The 21,347-nt window shown below is 48.5% G+C and overlaps 1 protein-coding gene across 8 annotated transcripts; it reads right to left on the reverse strand.

Annotated features, from left to right (window-relative positions):
- Positions 1-10,149: 10,149 nt before the first annotated feature.
- Cd19 (CD19 molecule) lies at positions 10,150-16,917 on the reverse strand. Of its 8 annotated transcripts, XM_046454731.2 has the most exons (16): positions 16,793-16,910; positions 16,549-16,699; positions 16,056-16,297; positions 15,532-15,735; positions 15,125-15,403; positions 13,408-13,518; positions 13,087-13,135; positions 12,697-12,785; positions 12,198-12,293; positions 11,978-12,079; positions 11,833-11,901; positions 11,673-11,729; positions 11,532-11,588; positions 10,760-10,846; positions 10,553-10,659; positions 10,150-10,389 (listed from the first exon to the last, which is right to left on the reverse strand). In XM_046454731.2, the coding sequence occupies exons 1-15, from the start codon at positions 16,839-16,841 to the stop codon at positions 10,568-10,570; spliced, it is 1,734 nt and encodes a 577-aa protein (XP_046310687.1). In that variant the 5' UTR covers positions 16,842-16,910; the 3' UTR covers positions 10,150-10,389; positions 10,553-10,567. The 8 variants fall into 8 exon arrangements, 4 of the variants coding, with proteins under 4 accessions (XP_046310687.1, XP_046310688.1, XP_046310690.1 ...); XR_006853982.2 differs by having other exon boundaries at positions 10,553-10,846; positions 16,793-16,917; XR_006853983.2 differs by having other exon boundaries at positions 10,553-10,846; positions 13,408-13,515; positions 16,793-16,912.
- Positions 16,918-21,347: the final 4,430 nt, after the last annotated feature.

Below are 21,347 nucleotides of genomic sequence, written 5' to 3' on the forward strand. Positions count from 1 at the left end.
AACAGATCAAAATCCAACATTCAAAATGCTGCATATGCTGATCTTTATAATGCCTTTCACAACTCAGGGGTTCACAACTCAGAGCTGTGTTTTGTGGGTTTGTTTTTTTTTTGGGGGGGGGAGGCGGGGTTGCTGGGAACTGAATTTAGGACCTGCCATTCAAGCACTCACCCCCAGCCCAGGGGAGATGTGTTTTCGAAATGCAAATGTTAAGGGGATTCCCGCCCCCCTCTCCCAGTTCCTAGGGGAAAATAAGCCTAACTTCTCTGGTCATCTTGCTCTAATATGTGAAACTACCAAAAAAGTTTGTTCCCTCTCCAGCAAACGTCTTAGCACAAGTTGCCTCCTTGCTTATCATGCATGATAAAGTTAAGATGAACCATGTTTGACTAAAGGCTTAATCAACTCCTTTTGAGGAGTTGTTCATCTTGAAAGCCTGATATCAGTTTTTAAATTTGACCTTAAATAGCAGGGGGGCCGGGGGTAACTCAGCGGTAGAGCAAGCTTGGCTTGCTGGAAGCCCTGGGTTCAAGGGCAAGATTTCTTTCTGCCTTTGCAATCTTCATGGATTGCTTGTGATGCCAATCACATTCTAGCTTAAAGCATACTCTGTAATAAAACCTTCCTGTCCCTACTGCCTTTGTGGAGAGGGTTATTGGGTTGAGAGATTTTTGTTTTTAATTATATTCCCCCCAACACACCCACCCACACGTCATACAAATGGTATCATACACGTCCAACATCTGTATCTTCCACACAAGTCCTGAGCAACCCAACACAAACACACCCCTTCAACACTTCACACCTCCCACTTTGCCTCCAACTGAACCTCACGCCATACATCCACAGCATACTTCCAGTGACACCCACACAACAGGCACCCAACTCCACAAGACAAACACACACACACACACACAAATGTTCATGCAAGTTGTACTGCACACATCCATCCAGAACAGCATCTCAAGTGCCACCCACATCCCATTCTGGACACCACCAGCACCATCTCAATGACATCCCCACCCCCACATTCACCTCAACACAGCACACCCTCAGATCCTCCACGCTGATTCACCCAGGTCAGGACTGAAGACTCATGCCAGCAGGTGGAGCTGTTCTCAGTACACAAAGGCTACTGGGCTCTGACAGAGGGGACTCCAAGGACTTCCCAACCCCAAGAGACTTTTGTAGGCAGGCTGGAAGCATAGAAATTGCACCAAAGGCCCCAATGGGAGACCAAAATACACCTCCCCAAAATATACTTATTTGGCATATTACATGATGGCTATTCAGAGAAATGCTGAAGTCTGTAAAAGACACATTTATAAAGGAAATTTACATTATAAAAAGTAAGCGGTATTTGCTAGTGATGGCTTTCTCTCCAGTCCCCTCTGAGGTAGAGTAGGAGAAAATAAGAAAGAGGAAGAAAGGAGATATGAAGGAAGGGCAAGGAAATCAAAATTTAAATTCAGAAGTTTTATATACTTTTCTAGGCCTAAGACAGTCTCTCTCTCAGGCCTGTCAATCCCAAATTTCTGGAAAATAAGTAAATTTGTCTTGAGTATGATTAATTATCCCCCAATACATAGATTAAGCAAAGAGAGATATGACATTTTAAGAAATCTACTATTTAGGTGGACTTTCCAGGGCTCTCTGTTGATCAGATCACCTGAGATTGACCAGATCACTGGAAAGCATCTTGAGATCACCCGAATGACACCACTCCTACATACCTTCCTATTAACACCCCTCACAGAGTTTCCCTTAAAAGAAGAGCGGGGAAACCCCCAAATCAAGTCTCCCGCTCTTGAGATGACCCATATTGTCCCTTGAATGTGTTAATCTACTTTCCTAAATAAACTTCTGTCTGGTGTGCACTGAAATTCTTTCCATCATGTAGGCCCAAGAACCCCACTCCGGAAACTCCTTGGACCTTCTTGGGAGACAGACACCTCTTCACCTGTGATATCTTAGTTTGTCACCCCTCCTCACAAAAGACCCAGGTCCCTGTTTATTTCTGTAACTATATTATATTAGATACATACAGTTTATATATGTTATGTATACATATAATATTACACATATTATCCCCCATCACGTGTCCCTTCTGACACTCTACCCTGCAGGGCTGAGAAAAGTAGAGTTTCTATGGAGTGGCACCTGACACCAGCTTCTCTGAGACTCCCTGGCGTGTACATCCCTGAAGCCAATTATTTCTCTCTTTAGGGAATAATATGTAAACTTCAACTATCTGATTTTTTTTTTTTTAGTCTCATAATTTTGTGTGATTCCCATGCATGTGGATGTACCCTAAATGATTTTTCTAGCTGGTGCGGTGGCCTGTAACCCGAGCCACTCAGGAGACTGAGGCAGGAGAAGCAGGAGTTGAAGGCCAGCCTGAGAAAATGAATGAGACCCAATCTCAAAATAAAAACTAAAAAGGGCTGGGAGTGTAGTTCTGTGGTAGAGCCCATGGGTTCAATCCCCAGACCCAAAGAAAAAATGAAAGAAAAGAAAGATTTTTTTCTCTTGTAAATTGTCTGCTATCAGGTTATTCCAGAGTCTCAAATTATCCAATCTTCCGAGGGAAAGGTTGTTTTTTGAAGATGGGCTCTTACTATGTGGTCCTGGCTGGCCTTGAATTCCTGGGCTCATGCGATCCTCCTGTCTCAGCCTCCCTGGTAGCTGGAACTACGTACAAGTGCCACTGTACCTGGCTGACCATCGAAAGTCTAAAACAGCCTACAGCCCTCTTCTAGCCATGGGCCCCACCTGGGAGGTGACTAGAAGCCAAGATGCTGGAAGTGACACTGAGGGCCTGAAATGTCCCTCAAGTCTCCTTCTCCCCAAGCTTCAGGAGCTAAAAGTGGCCCAGCTTGGAAGGGATAGAGGTGGGATTCAGACCCACGGGGCCTCATTCTGGAGCTCTGGGCTGAGGCGGCACCCTTCTCTTCCAACCTCAGCTTCCCCCCCCCATACTTGCCTGAGTGGCAGAGCCCACAGCTCCTCCCACCCCCCAACCCCCAATGCATGAAGCTTCCACAGCAGAACTTTCCATAATCCTACATTTGCTCCTCCTCCTTCCCATTTCCTGAGCCTGTGAAGACCACTACCATCCCCAAGCTGGGTACCCGGGGCAAGGAGACTGGGACAAGGATCTAACCTCAGGAAGGCAGGACATTTTGACCAGAAGTCACACTAGAAAGGCTTCAAGCACAGATGGGAAACTCAAGTGAACTGAGGTGAAGAAAGCAGATTTGTGTTATGCCCGTAAGACCAGCAACTTGGGAGACTGAGGCAGGAGAATCCAAAGTTCAAGGCCAACCTCAACAATTTAGTGAGGCCTGAAGCAACTTAGGGAGACCCTGTTTCAAAATTAAAAATAAAAAGGGCTGGGATGTGGCTCAGTGGTAAACTGCCTTCGGGTGCAATCTCCAAAATAAAATACAGAATCTTCTTATTTTCTTGGTGCCAGAAATAAAGAAGGAAATCAAAGTCATGATGGTTCGGGAGGAGGAATGTGAGGTCAAGCAGCCCTAGGAATGGCTTTGTGGTACTGAGGATTGAACCAGGGATGCTCTACCATGGAGCTAGGTCCCCAGCCCTTATTCCTTTTTATTTTGAGATGGGGTCTCACTAAGTTGCTCAGGCTGGCCTAGAACTTGTGATTCTCCTGCCTCAGCCTCCAGAGTTGCTGGGATTACAGGTGTGTGCCACTGCACCTGTATGTCGGATTGTCATTTTCATACTCACATGGAGACAGAGGTCAAGGTTGAGGCCTCAGGAACAGCAGCAAGCTGAAACTGCTTCCTGACCAAGGCTGGAAATTGAGGAAGGAATATCTCATCTGGGCACAGACAAAGGAGAAAAAAAACAAATCCTTCCCCAGGTCCTGGCATGGGACCTGGATGTAAACCATTGTGGGTAATCAGGATCTCAAGGCTCGTGGAAGTCGGGTCCTGACACAGCCCAAATCTCTGGAACAAAAATCTACTTAGACAAACTCATGAATAAAATGGTCAGAAACCTGTGTGGCTGGTAAGACAGTGGCAGAAGCCAAAGTAGGCTGGCCCCAGGGACAGGCAGTGGGGCCCAGGGAACCCAAGGGACTCCCACAGGCAGGAGAAACACAAAGAAGTCAAGAAACCCTCCATGGTGACACCAGGAAACCACGAGAGAATTCACACCATTATAAAGATAATAGTGCTGGGTGAAGTGATCCCAGCAGCTCTGGAGGTTGAGGAGGGAGGATCACGAGTTCAAAGCCAGCCTCAGCGAAAGCAGGGCACTGAGCAACTCAGTGAGACCCTGTCTCTAAATAAAATACAAAATAGGGCTGGGGTTGTGGCTCAGTGGTAGAGTGCCCCTGAGTTCAATCCCTGGGACTCTTAATTAATTAATTAACTAATTAATTAAAAATATAAGGATAATAGTAACCATACAAGGCCTCTTCCCTGGTGCCATTTTATAGTTAGAGAAACTGAGGCTCAGACAGGTTCCTTTGCCAAAAGCCAGTTAGCAATCAAAATAGCTGTTTAACTTCTCTATGCCTCAGTTTTCTCAGGTGTAGGATGAGAATTTTAGTGCTTCCTCCTGCTAGGATTGTTGTGAATGTAAATTGAGATGATACCTCTAAAACACTTAGAAAGATGCCTGACACATAGCAGTAATGTTAACACAGGAAAAGTAGGTTTCAAATGTTCAGAGATAAAGAAGAACTTTCCAGGAAAAAAAAATGAAAAAACCCCAAGATTTATTTTATTTTATTTTTTGTAATTGTAGATGTACTGAATGCTTTTCTCAGGGTCACTCCAGGTGAACTGGGCTGCATGAAATAACCACACAGAGACAGAGAAATACCTTTTTCTTTGGGTCCTGTGTGGGCTCCTCTGACCTGAGGGGTCCGTGGAAAGAGAGCAAGGAACACGTGCTGAACCCTTTTTATGGGGAGAAGCCATTCAAATGAGGCAAGGGGTAGGATTACAAAGGAACAGGTGAGTGTAGCTCAACCCCTCTGGGTGCTACCTACTCCTAGGGCCACGCCTTGTAATCCCATCGAGGGAAAAACCCAAGTCAGGGGTCAGGCAGCACTACCGAGCCTGACTACAGTGATCTTTCAGATCCCCATGGTGCAACAGGACTTAAAGGTGCGTGCATTTGGGGTAGCTCCCCACAGAATGCCTTTAGTTTGTTTATTTTTTTATGTGGTGCTGAGGATAGAACCCAGTGCCTTACACATTCTAGGCAAGCGCTCTGCCACTGAGCTACAGCCCCCAGCTCAGAAAAATAGCATATTATGAACTGATGCACTAAGAAAAGAAATTCTGGGCTGGGGGTGTAGCTCAGTGGTAGAGCACTTGCTTAGCATGTGCAAGGCCCCAAGTTCCATTTCCAGAACTGCAGAAATAATAATAACAATAATAAATAGAATAAATTTAGGGTAGTTCAAAGGAAATTAGAATAAATAAGAAAACAAATAATTGTAGAAATAAAAATGTACATACTGAAATATTCTAGACAGACATGCAGAGAGGTTTGAAATTTCTGGAGCAAGAGGACTTGGGTTTTCAGAAGCTAGTTCTGGGTTTCAGAAGGCTACTAGACTTGGGGACACTGGTGGTGACAGAAGAAGCAGGCCAGGCAGAAGACATCAGGAATACAGTGACTGATGCCAATTTTTCCTGAGATAAGATTTTGGATGTAGCCAGGTGTGGTGGTGCACGCCTGTAATCCTAGAGGCTCAGGAGGCTGAGGCAGGAAGATTTCAAGTTCAAAGCCAGCCTCAGCAACTTAGTGAGGCACTAAGCAATTCAGTGCGACCCTGTCTCTAGTAAGATATTTTAAAAAGGGTTGGGGATGTGGTATCCACATAGATACCAAAAAAAGAAAAAGAAAAAAAGAATTTGGAGCTTTCTACAAAATGATTTTGGGGGATGAGGACTTTTAGTCTCTGATTTATTTGTCTTTTTAATTTATTTTAATTTTTCATTATTATTATTATTATTATTATTATTATTATTATTATTATTATTATTATTTGCCGCAGTCTGGCTGGGCACAAATGCCGCAGTCTGGCTGGGCACACAATCACGAGCCACCACACAGCTTGTAGATTCAAACAGCAACTCTTTATTCCCGAACTCACACCAGCCGGCTACAATCACGTTCTGGGGAAATCCACGTTCTCTGCCCAAATCCACCTCCACTGGGCTTCTATCTCCCAAAAATATACTGTCTGAATCCCGTGAGAACTCAAGGGGAACTCAGGCAGCAGGATACGCCCTATTCCTAGCAGGAATAATCTTAAACCTGGAACGCCCTAAACCCAATTATCCTAAACAGGGAACACCCTAATCCGCCCTGGTCCTTGAGCAAGGTCACCTACATTCAATGTCACTGCAACATGGGGTACGCTGGCAAGGAAATTGTCATACCTACTTGGCTAATGGCTCCCAGCATCTCCCCCCTTCTGATTAATTAAACAACAAGCAATGTGGCTTAAGGACCGTGCCTGGTAGGTTGTCCAATTCAACATATGGTTCTTACCCGTCATCGGAAAACTGACCTTTAGGCGTCAGCCTCCTGTCTTAGGTTGATACCACTGCAATTGGATCATACCCGTCACTGACTACCGGTCCAGCATATAGCCATTGGCCCCCAAATTTTAGACCATCACTAGCAGAAGGGAGGAGGATACAGAAATGCCACGACACCAAGCCAATTGACGGCTCCTTGGGAAAAATTGCATCACTGGTGACACCATCAGCAAAGATATGCCAGCACTACCACAATTAACATGGGGTGCGCTGGCAAGGAAATAAAAATTGCATCACTGGTGACACCATCAGCAAAGATATGCCAGCATTACCACAATTCGCTGCACCAAACGATAGTTACATAGTCCAGGCAAGTTCTGCAAGCAGTTCAAAGCAGAGGAATCTATCAATATGTCCATTTCCTCCCAAAATCCGTTTCCTCCCAAAGTAAGTTGACTCCTTGATTGAGCATTACTTGTTGAGTTATATTCATTGATGCATCAGTTTATACAGTTTACTGTGATAGCTATCATAGAAGCTGTAGTTTGGTTTTATCTTTGTCTTCACCGGCACTGGGATGAAGATAGGAATTCTGGCAATGATGCTAAAGAGACATTATCCTGAAAAGAATTATTAAATATAATGAAAAGGAAAGGTGAAAGTAAACAAACAGATCTGTTAACCTACTTTAAAAACAATCCTTAACAGCTGTTTACCTAATTTAAATTAGTAAACAAACAGATCTGTTAACCACCTTTAAAAACAATCCTTAACAGCTGTTTACCTAATTTAAATTAAACCATTTAAATCACGTGAATAAAAAAAATAATAATAATAATTCGGATCCATTTTTTCATGAGCGCTCCTCATATAAGAAATATGGACATACGCACATACAGACATACAACACAAAACACAAGAGTGTACACAAACGTACAACACATAAGAAAATAGTAAAGGCCTTGTAGCTTTACCTGGGTGAAATCTCCATTGCAATGTTTAAAAACTTCACAATCAAAAAATAAAACTGATCAGAAAAACATTAACCTAGGTTTGTATGAGCTCAAAAAATAGAAATAGAACCTTATGATGTGGAAAAATGCAATAATAAATAGCTATTGAAAAAAGCATCCTGGTTAATCACTGTCGCAGATGTAAGAATGGCCAAGCTGGAGTTCTGGATATCAGCTGTTATGGATTTGAGTCAAATCATCTTCTTTTCGATCTGTAGAAATTGTTTTAGTTAATCTCTCTGGAATCCAAATCGGCTGCTGTTCTCCCTGTGGAAACACACAAACAAAACCCCGACTCCAGACAATCACTGGGTCAGGACCTTTCCATTGTCCTGTTAGAATATCTTTCCAAAGTACCTTAGGTTTATGTACATTTTTTGGATACATGTCTTTCCGCAGCACTAAGTCCTGATGAATCCAAATTTAAAAAGTTTAGGGTAAAAAGGGTTATTTTAAGTTTATCTTTGGGGGATATATACCCCTTTCCAATTCCCTCTTTTTGTTTTAATAAGTATATGTCTGTATCTAATAGTTGTCTTAGCTTTTTGTATTTTTATCTGAAATACCTTTATTTGACATTTTTAACCATTTTTATCTTGTTTCTATCTTCTAGTTTTCCTTTAAGGTTAGTACATTTACCCTTAGTTGATTTTTTTCCTCCTATTTTTTTTTTTTTTTTTTAGATTCCGCCCTGGTCCTTGAGCAAGGTCACCTACATTCAATGTCACTGCAACATGGGGTACGCTGGCAAGGAAATTGTCATACCTACTTGGCTAATGGCTCCCAGCAATTATTATTATTATTATTAATCCTGGGGATTGAATTCAGGGGCATTTTACTACTGAACCACTTCTTCATCCCTTTTTACTTTTTATTTTGAGATAGAATCTCACTGAATTGCCCAGGCTGACCTTGAACTTGCAATCTTCCTGCCTCTATCTCCTGAGTTGCTGACATTACAGGCGAGCACCACCATGCCTGGCATCAGTTAGCCTCTCTGGTGCTCAGTTTCTTATTGATAATTTTACACCTAGAAGGGAGAGTGTCAAGACTGAAAATAGGCTGGGGACGGTGGCACATGCCTGTCATCCCAGCAGCTCAGGCTGAGGCAGGGCAGGAGGAATGAGAGTTCAAGGCCAGCTTCAGCAATTCAGCAAGGACCTCAGCAACTTAGTGAGACCCTGTCTCAAAATAAAAAGGGCTGGGGATGTGGCTCAGTGGTAAAGTGCCCTGGGTTCAATCCCCACTATCACCCCCCAAAAAAAGATTGAGTAGGGGCTCAGAATTGGATTGCATGGACTCAGCACTTTATACCTCGGCAAGCCTTGGGCTTGTTATCTAACTTCTCTGCCTCAGTCTCCTCATCTATGAAAGGGCCATAATGAATATACTTATCTCTTAAGTTTGTGAAGATAAAATGTGTTAATATAATCTTATTGATCCTGGGGATTGAACTCAGGGGACTGAAAGGACTTCTGAAAGGACTTCTCCCCACTGGCAAGCGAGCAATTAATTCTGCAGCAGATACCCATTGGGTGTCCCCTAATCCAGCTCTGTTCTGCACTACCTGGAGAGAGCATCAGATCCCTCAGGTTAGGGCACAGCCCCCCAAGACTGCTCCCCTCCTCCTTCTGATGCCGATGGCAGCCCCCAGATTGCTTTATCTGTGCTTCTCATCCACTGGCTACAAACCAGGGTTCCCACAACCCTCTCCTTGGATTCCATCAGCTTGCCAGAGTGGCTCACAGAACACAGGGAAACGAATTTACTAGTTTGTTACGGAAGACAGATGAAGAGAGGCATAGGGCAAGGCCCATGGGACAGGGCACGAGGCTTAATTATTGATTACACCACTGGCCACTGGTGATCAACTGACCTTTAGCCCCTCTCTCCTCCCTGGAGGTTGAGGGGTGGGCTGAAAGTCCTAACCGTCTAATCCTGCTTTGTTCTTTCTTATGACCCCCATCCTGAAGCTCCCTGGGAGTTGACAGCCACCCATCAAGTCAACTCGCTAGCTTACAAAAAAGATAAATTTCTGGAGATTCCGAGGATTTCAGGAGTTATTTGTATAACAGGAAATGGGGATGAAGACCACATATTTATTTCATGGAGCTGAGTGGGTAGATTGGTGGTAGAGCACATGCTTAGCATCCATCAGGCCACAGGTTCAATCCTCAGCACCAAAAAAAGGCATAGTGGTGAGTGCCTGTAGTCCAGCTACTCAGGAGGCTAAGACAGGACAATCACTTGAGCTCAGGAGTTGACCAGCCTGGGCACATATAGTAGATGCTCAATAAATAAAGACTGTATGATGATGGAACGTGCGTCTAAGTAGTCTGCCAGTCCCTGCAGGGTTTCTTCCTTGTGCATACAACTGCCGAGTGAACAATAGTTGAATAACTGGGTTGTGGGAATGTAGCTGAAGGTGAAGAACAGGTAGGTGAGGGCAATGAATGGAGCCACCCCACAGAAGGTACATGCCAAGCCACGCAGTGCATGGAATGCAGCCCTCCGGCCTCTGGGGACTCAAGAGGGGACAGGAGTGTGTCCATCCTTACCTTTCCTTCCCTCCCACAAAAAAGCACTACACTTCAGAGGACTGGAAGAGATCATTGAGTTTATTTGGGGAAAGCAAAAGGGGTTGGAAGATTCAGTTGTACATACACAAAAACACACACACATGCGTACATGCATGTACACACAAGTGCGTACACACACACACAAACACACACACACAAACATCCCAAGCAACTTCACTCCAGGGTTTGACACCGTCTGCTGGGAGTCCCCAGATTTCCAAGTCAGGAGTAGGCAGGTGTTGGGGCCTAAGGACACGCAAGCTGTATAGAAGAAATGGGGGTGAAAATGGGTCCAGGGGCCCTCCCCTGCCCGCCAGGCTTTGGGAACCGCTTTCCCTCTCCTTCTCAGAGTCAATGTCCTCTGCCATCTCTGAGTATCTCCCTCCTCCTCCTCCTCATTTCCTATCGGCCGTTCCCAGCTCACCTGGTCACCTGGGGGTCACCTGGTACTCCAGGCTCCCATGCGCCCTCCTCCTCCCCATGCTGGTTCTGGATCGTCGGGATTATCCATGTTCTCATAAGAGTCTGCGTCTGCGAAGGACCAGAAGAAAGCAAAACGCAGGTGGGGGTGGAAGTAGGCTAGGAAGGGAATCCGCCAGAGGACACCCAGGGACAGTGCAGAAGCCCGTACCTTCCTCATGATTGGGACCAGTCTGAAGGGGGCGGAGCTGGGGGGCTGCATACAGGATCCCTCTCATATCTTCATAGGACTGGGACCCTGATTGGGCAGGGGATGGAGAATTGGAGGCCAGATCCATGCGGGGGGCTTGGAAGGAAGTTGGCCTACCACTGGGAAGGTGGAGGCTCCACCCATGTTGGAATGACTGATTAGGTCACCACCAGGTTTGGGGTCCTGCTTAGTTGTAGGGTCAGGGTTAGGTATGGGTTAGATTATGGTCATGATCAGAAAAACTGGAGCCAGGCACAGAAGCACATGCTAACCCAGTCTCTCAGAAGGCTAAGGAGGAGAATCCCAAGTTTGAAACCAGCCTCAGCAACTTAGTGAGACTTTGTCTCCAAATAAAATAGAGCAGGGGACATAACTCTGGTAGAGCTCTTGCCTCGCAGGCACAAGACTCCAGGTTCAATCCTGGGGTTTGGGGGTGGGGCAGTGAGCAGATTTGGGAAAAGTGAGAATGAAGAGGAAATTGAGCTAGGGTCAAGGTTGGCAGTGCATTGGGCTCGATGTTGATGTTTAAGGTTAGTGACGATGTAAATACTGAGGGTCCAAATTGGGGATGGGGTCATTGTTGAGGTTAGAGTTAGGAGTCAAATCTAAGGTCAGGGTTAAGCTTGAATTTGGGGTTAGAATCAGATCAAGGTTGGGTCTGGTGCCAGGGCTGAGGGCAGGTCACCCAGGGGGATAGGCAGGGCAAAGTGGGATAGTCCCAAGCATCTCTCACCAAGGGAGGTTGCTTCCCGGCTGGGGTCCCTGGCAGACCCATGGGGGCTCAGGAAGTCTGAAAAATGAAAAGGGACATCACTATTCCTCCCAGCTTGCAGACCTTTCCCCTTCCCAGGAATGCGACCTTCTTCATACTCACCCATTGTCTTGGTGACTGGTGGGGCCAGCTCTCCATCCTCGTTCTCGTAAGACTCAGCTGAGGCACAAGGAAAGCTCCAGAGACCACTCCTACCCTTAGGGGCTCCACACTGTGCTGGCCCCTCCCCCATACCTGAAGCCCCACAAAGACCCTAAATTACCGTTGGAGAAGGAGTCTGCATCCTCAGGACCCAGGGACCCATCCTCAGGGTTCTCATAGCCACTGCCATCTGGTGGAGAAGGAGGGACATCCAGCAGGGGTCCACAGCCCACAGAAGTGGGGAGACGGAGAGTGGGCAGCCTTACCCTGGGAAAGCTGGTCCCGCCCAAGGTTGGAGTCGTTCTCGTAGAACTCGGACCCCTCCTCGCTGTCCGGCTCCTCATAGCCCTCCCCTTCTTCTTCTAGTCCTGCGGGTTTGGGGACAGGGGTGGGGAACTGAATCACTGTTGTCGTCCTCCAGCCCAGGCCAGAATGTGCCACAGACAGTTTCAACACCTCTGCGTGAGGAACGACCCCCTCATTCACCTGCTTCTGGGGTGCCAGCCTCCTGGGCGTCGCGGCGCGGGTTTCCGTAGGACAGGGAGGCGCTTCCCATGCCTGCCGCCCAGCGCTTGGTACGTCCTGGAGAGAATGGCGCCGGGAGACGACAAGGTGAGGGGCAGGGGGAGAGGGTGCTCTAGGTTCCAGGGATGGCCTCTGGGTTTAGGTACCTGGCCTTGAACCATGGAGGCCAGATCTATATCTGGGGTGGTGGCCTCAAGTTCTAGGGCACGGTTCGGTGTTGAAACTGGACATCAGGAGGCGTCGTGGGGGTGGGGTTTTGTGTCCTGGAGGCGGGGCTTGACTCTGGGGGCGGAGCCACACCTGGGGTGGGACTCCGCAGCCTCCGCCCACCTGCCTCTCTGGAAGGCCTGGCGCTCAGAGGATTGGAGGGATGAGGCAATGGGTGGAGCTCTCACACTGGGGCGGAGCTACAGGCTGGAAGGACTGGGCCTGGGCCCGAAGGGCTGCTGGTGCCTCTTACCCGGGCCAGAGGTGGGCGTGGGAAGGGATAGCACGTTTCCATACTGGTTCTGGGTCCCGTTTCCCTGAGGAGGCGTCACTTTGAAGAACCTGGTGGAAGCAGGGGACGTGCACTGAGGCTAGACCTGGCAAGGACCCCGGGACACACTTCAGATTCAGTTTGGGGCCTCAGAGGTTGAACGTGGTCACTCGTGATTAGCTAGCTCCTCTGTGGGACAATCTACAGAGGAGTTGGGATCACTCCGGGAGGACTTGACACAGCTTTGGAGCTGCACTTGGAGCCTGGGCAGTAATACTCCCGGTGGAGATGGGGCAAAGACCCCCGGGCCAAGGAAACAGTAAATGCATCACATAAGATAAAAGGGGGCTGGGCGTGCCCTTGCCAGATTACCTCCTGGTGGGGTCAATCATCCGCTTCCTTAACCTCCTCTGGATCAGGGCTGGTGGGAGTTAAGAAGAGGGATCAGAGGAGGAGTGCTTGGCAGAGTGAGGATTTAGGGGTACTGAGGAGGTCCCCTGGGTCAACAGAGGAGATGAGTTCGAATTCCAAGAAGAATGGGACGTTTGAAAGGAGTTAGAGAAGTGGGGGTCAGGGTTGTAGGATGGGGGAGGGGTGGGAAGAGAGAAAAACAGGTGTCATACTAGCCAGTGTGTGTTATCCTGAGGTAGAGGGGGTAGGGTTCGAGCAAACTGGCTGGGGGACATAACTCACCTCTTCGAAGATGAAGAAAGGCCACCAGGGAACCCAGGCAGAAGATCAGATAAACCAAAGTTACAAGGGGGACTTTCCAGCCACCAGTCTCCAGCAGCCAGTGCCAAACTGCTAAGGAAAGGGTGCTGTGAGTCAAGGACCCCAGGCTGGTGTCTTACTTCCCAGCCTCAAGAACACAAAGGAGCTGGCTGGGGCAGCACAAGCCTGTAATCCCAGTGACTTGGGAGGCTGAGACAGGAGGATTGCAAATTCAAGGCCAGCCTCAGCAACTTAGTGAGGCCATGTCTCAAAATTTAAAAATTACAAAGGGCAGGGGCTGGGGCTGTAGCTCAGTGGTAGAGCATTTGCCTAGCATGCGTGAGGCACTGGGTTCAATCCTCAGCACCACATAAAGTAAAATAAAGACATGGTGTTCACCTATAACTAAAAAATAAATATTAAAAAAATTACAAAGGGCTGAGGATGTGGCTCAGAGGTTAAGCATCCCTGGGCTCAAAGTCTGGTACCAACAAAATAAAAACCCAGAAAACAAAAATCCAAAAGGACCATACACCTGGGGATTGAAGCAAGACATAGTCTCTTAAGTCCCAAGCTATGAGGAGGACTATCCTCCCTCCCTCTAAGGAGCCATATCCTAGGAAGACAGGGACCATGCCACCCAACCTGGTACCCAGCGTGAGGCAGTATTTATTGAGCAAACCAAGTAAAAAGGCATGGGTGTGATCCAAGGGGATGTGGGGATTAAGTGGAGCTTAGCAATCAGCTTCTTGCTGCCGTTGAAACAATCAAGGTCAAAGTGAAGGGAAGAGGTAGGTTCACAAGGTTGGGAGTTGGGATCTAGCGTGTCGCTGTGGTCAAGTTTGGAGTGGAAGCTGAGGTGGTGTTTGAGTGTTTGGTTGGAGAGCGTGGTGGGCGGGAATCAAGGAGACAGAACCAGCAGAATAACATGACCGAGCTGGTGGGGTGAAGGGGAAAGGATGCCCGCTCTCCCAGCTGGGGCAGGCGACAGGTGTTGGCATTTCTCATTTACGCAGGGCCACCCAGAAGTCCCCATGTGGGAAAGATGTTGATTTTGATTTTATATATGTTGTGCCTAAGGTTTCATGGGCCATCAAATGGCAATTGCAGGGGTAGCTGGGTATGAAACCCAGAAGAGAGTTACTAAGGCTTGGTGACACCAGGAGCCATGGGAATAAAGGTGTTGTCAGGGATGTGAGTGGGAAGTCATGGAGGAGGAGGAGGCCCAGGGCTCCAGCAGTGAGGGGCGGGGGAATAAGGCTCTTCCCAAAGCAGATGGCGAGGAACAGACAGAGTCAGTGGAAGACCCAGAAAATCAGCCTTAGAGACAGGGAGGGAAGAGCTGTGTGGAGAAACTGGGTTTCCGGTGCGGGCTGTCGGTCGCTAGGCACCATGGGGCACGCCTGTAATCCCAGAGGCAGGGGAGGCTGAGGCAGGAGGATTATGAGTTCAAAGCCATCCTCAGCAATGGCGAGGTGCTAAGCAACTCAGTGAGACCCTGTGTCTAAATAAATTACAAAATAGGGCTGGGGGTGGTTGAGTGCCCCTGAGTTCAATCCCTGGTACTCCCATCCCCAAAAAGAAATTGGGTTTTGGGACCAGGCTTTTTGCAACTCTCAGGTCAGGGGTCTAAGATTGTCTGGCTTCCAACTCTTCCAGCAGCCCCCACGCAATGACCTACAATGGGTGGTAACTCTACCTGGCCGGGCAGTGACCTTCACGTGTATCTCGATGGTCAGGTTGCCACGGAGACAATAATAGGTACCAGCATCTTGAGTTGTGGCCTGGGGCAGCGACAGAAGAGACCCCAGGACCCACATGTCTCTGGATGGGGCCTTCTTGCTCAGGCTTAAGTTCAGCAATGAGATGTGAGACTTAACAGGGTGCCTGAAGATCCAGGAGAGGGGGCCACTGACCACAGGGGTAGGGGCCACCCCACAGGACAGCCAGATTGTGGAATTAGGGGCCACAGTGAGATCTGGAGCAGAGAGAGACAAGGAAAGCCTCATGCTTGGGGTCTGATCCCCCCAAACCTTCCAGTTCCCAGTCACCATCCCCCATCAGGGAACCCCACCTCCTGGCATCTCCCCAGCAAAGACCCCTTACCTTGGCTGAAGCTCTGTTTCAGACTCCCCCTTGGTGGGGCACACACCGGCTCTGTATTCCAGATCTTAGGGTGGTCCTTAGCCCACACATAGAGTTGGGAGGTGATGGGGCGATCAGAAGAGAGCCCAGTGCCCCCGGAGGACATGTTCCCCCGGCTACAGTTTAGGGCCTCTAAGTCTGAAGCATTCCAACGGAACAACTCCCCTGGGAAGAGACCCAGAAGCAGACACAGAGACATTAGGAGAAGAAGAGAGATACAGACCCAGAAATAAAGACTCAGAGAGATAGAGACAGATGAAGAATGGCGGGCGGGGTGGGGCAGGTGTCAGAGAAACAGCGACCAAAGAGAAGCGTGAGAGACCAGGGGCAGCTGTGTCAGTCGTGAAGTTGCAGGTAGACCTCCTCCAACTCCACTTTGGCCGTGGGCCCACTGTCCCTGGAGGCCTCCCTCTCCTTGGCCAGCCCCACTGCCCAGCCCCACTGCCCAGCCTGGCCTGGCCCTCACCACTGCCCTCCACGCTCACTGTCCAGCCAGGCCGCCAGGTGTCCTTGGAAGGGGGCCCCGACTGGCACAAGTAGAAGCCCCCCATCTGGTGAGAGACGTTGAAGACGAGCAGCAGGGTGCCCAGGTGCCCCACACGGATGCCCAGGTTTGGTAAGCCCAGGCTCAGCTCTAAGAAGGGTGCCGACCGGTTCCCCCGAGACCAGGCCAGCTGCTCGGAGGGAGCATAATCCTGGAGGCACGGCAGCAGGATGTCTTTTCCCTCTGTGGAGAGAGAGAGAGAGAGAGAGAGAGAGAGAGAGAGAGAGAGAGAGAGAGAGGAGCCCCTCGTCCCCTTCCCTCCGAAAAACCAGGGGATCTCACAGGCTGGGAGTGGACGAGCCCTCAGAGTCCTTCTCACCCTCCCACAAGTTGACACATTCAAGAAAATGGAGGCCCAGAGAGGGTAAGTTACTCAGTCAGGGAACCCCAGCCGTCCAGACCCCACTCCTTCCCTCTCTGCCCTTCGGACATACCTTCCACCTCCACCAGCAGTGGCTTCTGGGGCCTGACTCCCACAGGGGTAAGAAAGAGGAGGAAGGACAGGAGCAGAGGAGGTGGCATGGTGGCCTGGCTCCTCCGAGCACCCAGCTTCCCCGCGCAGGGGATGCTGGGGCAGGCCCGGGCCTGGTGGGCAATGAAGCATGGGTGTCTGTGGGGGTGGCAGGCGATCCCCCCAGAGAGGAAGGGGGCGGTCCCCCTCGGCCCTTCCCCACTCACCCTCCAACCTGTGAAGCTCGCCCTCTTCCTGCTGCAGCTCTGTGTTCATTGTGGCACTCACCACCTTGAGAAATGCCCTTGTTTGTTCCTCTCCTGGTTCTAATTCTCCCACAAGCTCCTAAGCCCTTGGGAGCAGAGACTGTCCCCTTTGCTTTATGCCCTAAAGCAAGTCACCTGACACGACTTTGTTGAGTGAGTGGATTCAGACTGAGGAGCTCCCTGAGACTTCCCCCCTCCCTCTTTCCTCCTCCCAGTCCCGGCCCCGAATCCATTTCCCTTCACGTGTACATCCTCCATTCATCCCACCAACATTTCTTGGGGTTTCTTCCACCTCCAGCACACTTTGGCGTCTGACAGATCAAAATCTGTATATTTTTCTTTTTTTGGAACCAGGGATTGAACCCAGGGACACTTAACCAATGAGCCACCTCCCCAGCACCACATCCCCAGCCCTTTTTATATTTTCTTTTGAGACAGGGTCTTACCAAGTTGCTCAGGACCTTGCTAAATTGCTGAGGCTGGCCTTGAACTTGTGATCCTCCTGCCTCAGCCTCCTAAGCTGCTGCGCCACTGCTCCTGGCATCAGAATTTGAAGTTTCTACCTTCATCACTCAGCTAAATTCCTTCATCATTCAAAGCCTCAGTTTCCTTATTAGCTAGGGAGAATATTCAAACTATGAAAAAAATGGTTTGTGGGCTGGGGATGTGGTTGAGTGGTATAGTGCTTGCCTAGCATGTGCAAGGCACCACAAGAAAAAAAATTATATATATAGTTTGTGAAGACTAAATAGGACAATATATGTACAGCATTTTTAGCCCTGCACCCAGTAGGCCCTCAGTTAAAGACAGTGTCAATTAATGGCTAAAAGCTGCCTGGGTTCAAAACCATGGACAATTTCCTTATCCGTAAACTGGGCATGACAAGAGAACCTATCCCGCAGATCATTCTGGGGATAAATCAGTCACCGTACATAAAGCTGGGTGGCGCTGGGCAGTTATGTGAGAAGGCAGGAGCCGCTGCAGCTCCTTTGCAGTGGTCCTTAGAAGTGACTAATGATTCACGTCGCTTTTTCATCCAGTTCTTCCTCCAGGAAACCCCTGCTTCCGTTATAGAAAAGACCCATTTAGAAATGGGGAAATGAAGACCCTGAGAAGGGCAGGGCTTTGTATGAAGTCACGCATCAAGCATCGGGCAGGCTGGTGATACAAGGAGCACTAGAACCCTGGAGTCCCAACTCCTAAATCTCTCTTTCCTTCTCCCTCTGTCCCTCTCTCCGTGTGTGTGTGTGTGTGTGTGTGTGTGTGTGTGTGTGACTGCTGAAGGCACTCAGAAAAAGGGCTCAGGGACCCAAGAGACCTGCTTTCTCAGTTGTCAATTCCCAGGCCAGTCTCACTGGGCTGTAGCTTCCTGTTTGCCCTGGGCAAACCCCAGGGGACTCTACAGGTGGCAGGGCCCCCACTTCCCTTTGGCCAAGTTGAGGGGGCTGGGAGGGGACAGTGGGGCATTGGGGAATGGAGAGGGTGAGTAGCTGGATCCCCATTTGCTTCTCACTCAACAAAACAGCTCAATCCCCCGCATTAGCTCCACAGCTGCTCCGTCTAGCTCTTGCCAGAGCATGGCCGTCCCCTTCTTAAAACACTGCAGTGGCTTTTCGTCTCCCTAAAATAAAACTCCAGAGCATGGCTTCCCAAGGTCCAAGTGATGCTGTATTTTCCATCTACTTCTCCGTCACACTCCTCCTCCTCTCTCACTGTGAAGCACCCCCCGCCCCTTGCACTTGCTCTTTTCCCGCTTGATTGGCTCCTTTCATCTCAGATTCTGCTCACATATGGCTCCCTCAGAAGGGCCTTCCTTGAGCCCGTGGGAAAGTTTTTGATCTCACATTCTTGGGTTTTTTTTTCCTTTCCAGCACTTGCCTTGTCTCAAATGACGTGTGTGTGTTAGTGTTCTCACCTGCCTTCTGTGCCAAATGTTCACTCTTTGGCAACAGGGATCTTTACTATCCCTAGATGTACACTGGCACCTAGTAGGTGCTCAATAAGTGTGTGTTGAGTAAAGGAAGGAAAGAAGTTACCAGAATGCAAGAAAAGTTTCTTCTCTCTTCCTGTGCATGTTCTCCGTCACCAAGGCTGGTTCATTCTATAGGTAACTATTTCTAGAATCAATCTCCTCCTCTCTTTGGACCCTTCCAGAACCAATTCACCAGCCTCTCTCCTGGAGTCCTATGCCCTGAGTATTCTGTTCCCCAGTTACGCACCATTTATCAAGAAAGCTTCTTTTGGACCAGGCATGGTGGCACACGCCTGTAATTCCAGCAGCTCTGGAGGCTGAGGCAGGAGGGTCACAGGTTTGAAGCCAGCCTCAGTAACTTAGCAAGGCTCTAAGCAACTTAGTGAGACCCTGTCTCAGAATAAAAAGGGGCTGGGGATGTGGCTCAGTGGTAAAGTGCACTTGGATTCAGTCCCTGGTAGAAAAAATAAAAGAGGGCTGGGATTGTGGCTCAGCAGTAAAGCGCTCGCCTAGCACGAGTGGGACCCGGGTTCAATCCTCAGCACCACATAAAAATAAAGGCATTGTGTTGTGTCCATCTACACCTAAAAAGTAAATATTTTAAGAAAAAAAGAAGGAAAAAGAAAAAAAGAGAGAGAAAAAGAAAAAAAGCTTTCTTTGGAAGAAAACAAGGGGGAGGGTGTTGAGGGTGCAGGTCGGCAGTAGAGTGCTTGAGGGTGTGAGTTCAAGCTCCAGCATTGCAAAAAGCAATTTTTAAAGTTTTTTTTTTTTTTCTTGGTACTGGAGATTGAACCATGGGGCACTGTTAGAGTCTGTAAACAAGTCAGGATGGCGCCTGGCAAAATGCCAGAGGGAGTGGTTTGTGAGGTAACGCCAGCGAGCCATTAAGTGTGGAGATTCCTTATTGGTTGACTGCTGTATCTAGTTTATGTTAATTAGATAAGCTGTGTGGAATGTATAAATACTGCTCCTGTCCTGCAATAAACGGCTCCCACTCCTGCTGTATCAATGTACACAAGTTGCTCGTCACCCCCCTGGTTACTTTGCTGCAGCAGGACTGCGGCAGGGCACTTAACCACTGAGCCACATCCCCAGCCATTTGTATTTCGAGACAGGACCTCACTGAGTTGCTTAGTGCCTCGCATCAGTTGCTTATGTCACACCCACCTACTAGCACCTCTTTTGCACAACTGAATATTTGCAGTTATGTTCTCAGCTGGGCATTCTACACACACAGTAAAATGGGACATAACAACAACAAAAATGTGAGGCGCAGTGGCGCACATCTGTAATCCCAGCTGCTAAGGAGGCTGAGGCAGCAGGATCACAAGTTCAAAGCCAACCTCAGCAACTTAGCAAGGCCTCAAGGCAATTTAGCAAGCAAGACCCAGTCTCTAAATAAAATATTAAAAAGGGCTGGGGATATGGGACAGTGGTTAAGTGCCCCTGGGTCAATCCTCAATACCAAAAAACAAACAAACAAACAAAATAATGCTAGTGCCTAAGTCCAAATGACTTAGAGACTTAGTTCTACAAGTATCTGGACGAAGCCCCGGACTGCCTTGCCAGTGGACCTGCAATGTTGGCATGATTCTGCCCCCAGTGATGGAACTGGGGTGCCAATGGTCACCTGTGATCACAGTGAACCCCTTTTCCTAGAGCCTTCCCCAGTCCTCTAAAGATATGATCTGGCTGGGACAAAGACAAATTTGTGCTTCTTAAAGATCAGTGGTCATTTGAATAGTCTAATGATTCTGATTCCCAAAGCTTCTTAATTAGTCATGTGCTTCTCTTTCTCAGCAGCCTTCAATGGCTCTCAGGGCCTACAGGATAAAAGCCAGGCCTGAGAGCTCCCCACATTGATCGGAGGCTCATTTCTAGTCATCATTTTACCTTTTAAAAACCCTGCACGTGCGGCTGGCGCAGGGGCTCAGTGTAGAGTGCTTGCTTGCATACAGGAGGCACTGGGTTCCATCCTCAGCACCACATAAGAAGAAACAAATAAAATAAATGTATTCTGCCCATCTACAACTACAAAAGAAAGAGAGAGAGAGAGGGAGAGAGAGGGAGAGAGAGAGAGAGAACCCTGCATGTATGTTAAGAATTAAGTCTAAACTTAATTCTGAGGGCAAGAAGCTATTGGGGATTTATAAGCCTGGCCAGATTTATATGTCCCACAACTTCCCCTGGCTGCAACGTGGGGGGAGGCCAGACAGACCTGTAAAGAAAGACTTATTTATTCCTTTTCCTCCCAACAGATTTTGGGAAACCGAAGACAAGAAAGACAGGGCTCCTAAACTAATAAAGCTTTGATGCAAGTTTTGGGGTCAGGGAAGTGTTGGCAACAGGTCCACCTTGGCCCCTGGAGCCCTACCTCCACTAGTTTGTTCTGCATGCCAGTGTGGCCAGCTCACAAGGCCATGGCGAACTTGCGGTTTTTCTGTTCCTGCTTGTCCGTCTGAGACATATGTATCCCACGGGAATGCCTTGACCTTTTCTGGTCTGATGGACTTATTGTTAAGGGAGGTTTCGGTACCTGACAAT

Source organism: Marmota monax, unplaced genomic scaffold (genome assembly GCF_021218885.2).
Source record: "Marmota monax isolate L192 unplaced genomic scaffold, Marmota_monax_Labrador192_F-V1.1 WCK01_AAM20220418_F8-fsc00086, whole genome shotgun sequence".
Taxonomy (NCBI): domain Eukaryota; kingdom Metazoa; phylum Chordata; class Mammalia; order Rodentia; family Sciuridae; genus Marmota; species Marmota monax.

Bases quoted from the DNA above. Each gene is read 5' to 3' on its own strand.
- Cd19 (XM_046454731.2), bottom strand. From the start codon at position 16,841: ATGAACACAGAGCTGCAGCAGGAAGAGGGCGAGCTTCACAGGTTGGAG. The intron at 13,519-15,124 runs GTAGAGTTACCA...CCCTTTCCTTAG, and splicing joins GAAGGTCACTGCCCGGCCAG to CAGTTTGGCACTGGCTGCTG. The intron at 11,589-11,672 runs GTGAGTATGAAG...TTCATTTTTCAG, and splicing joins ACCAGTCACCAAGACAATGG to ACTTCCTGAGCCCCCATGGG.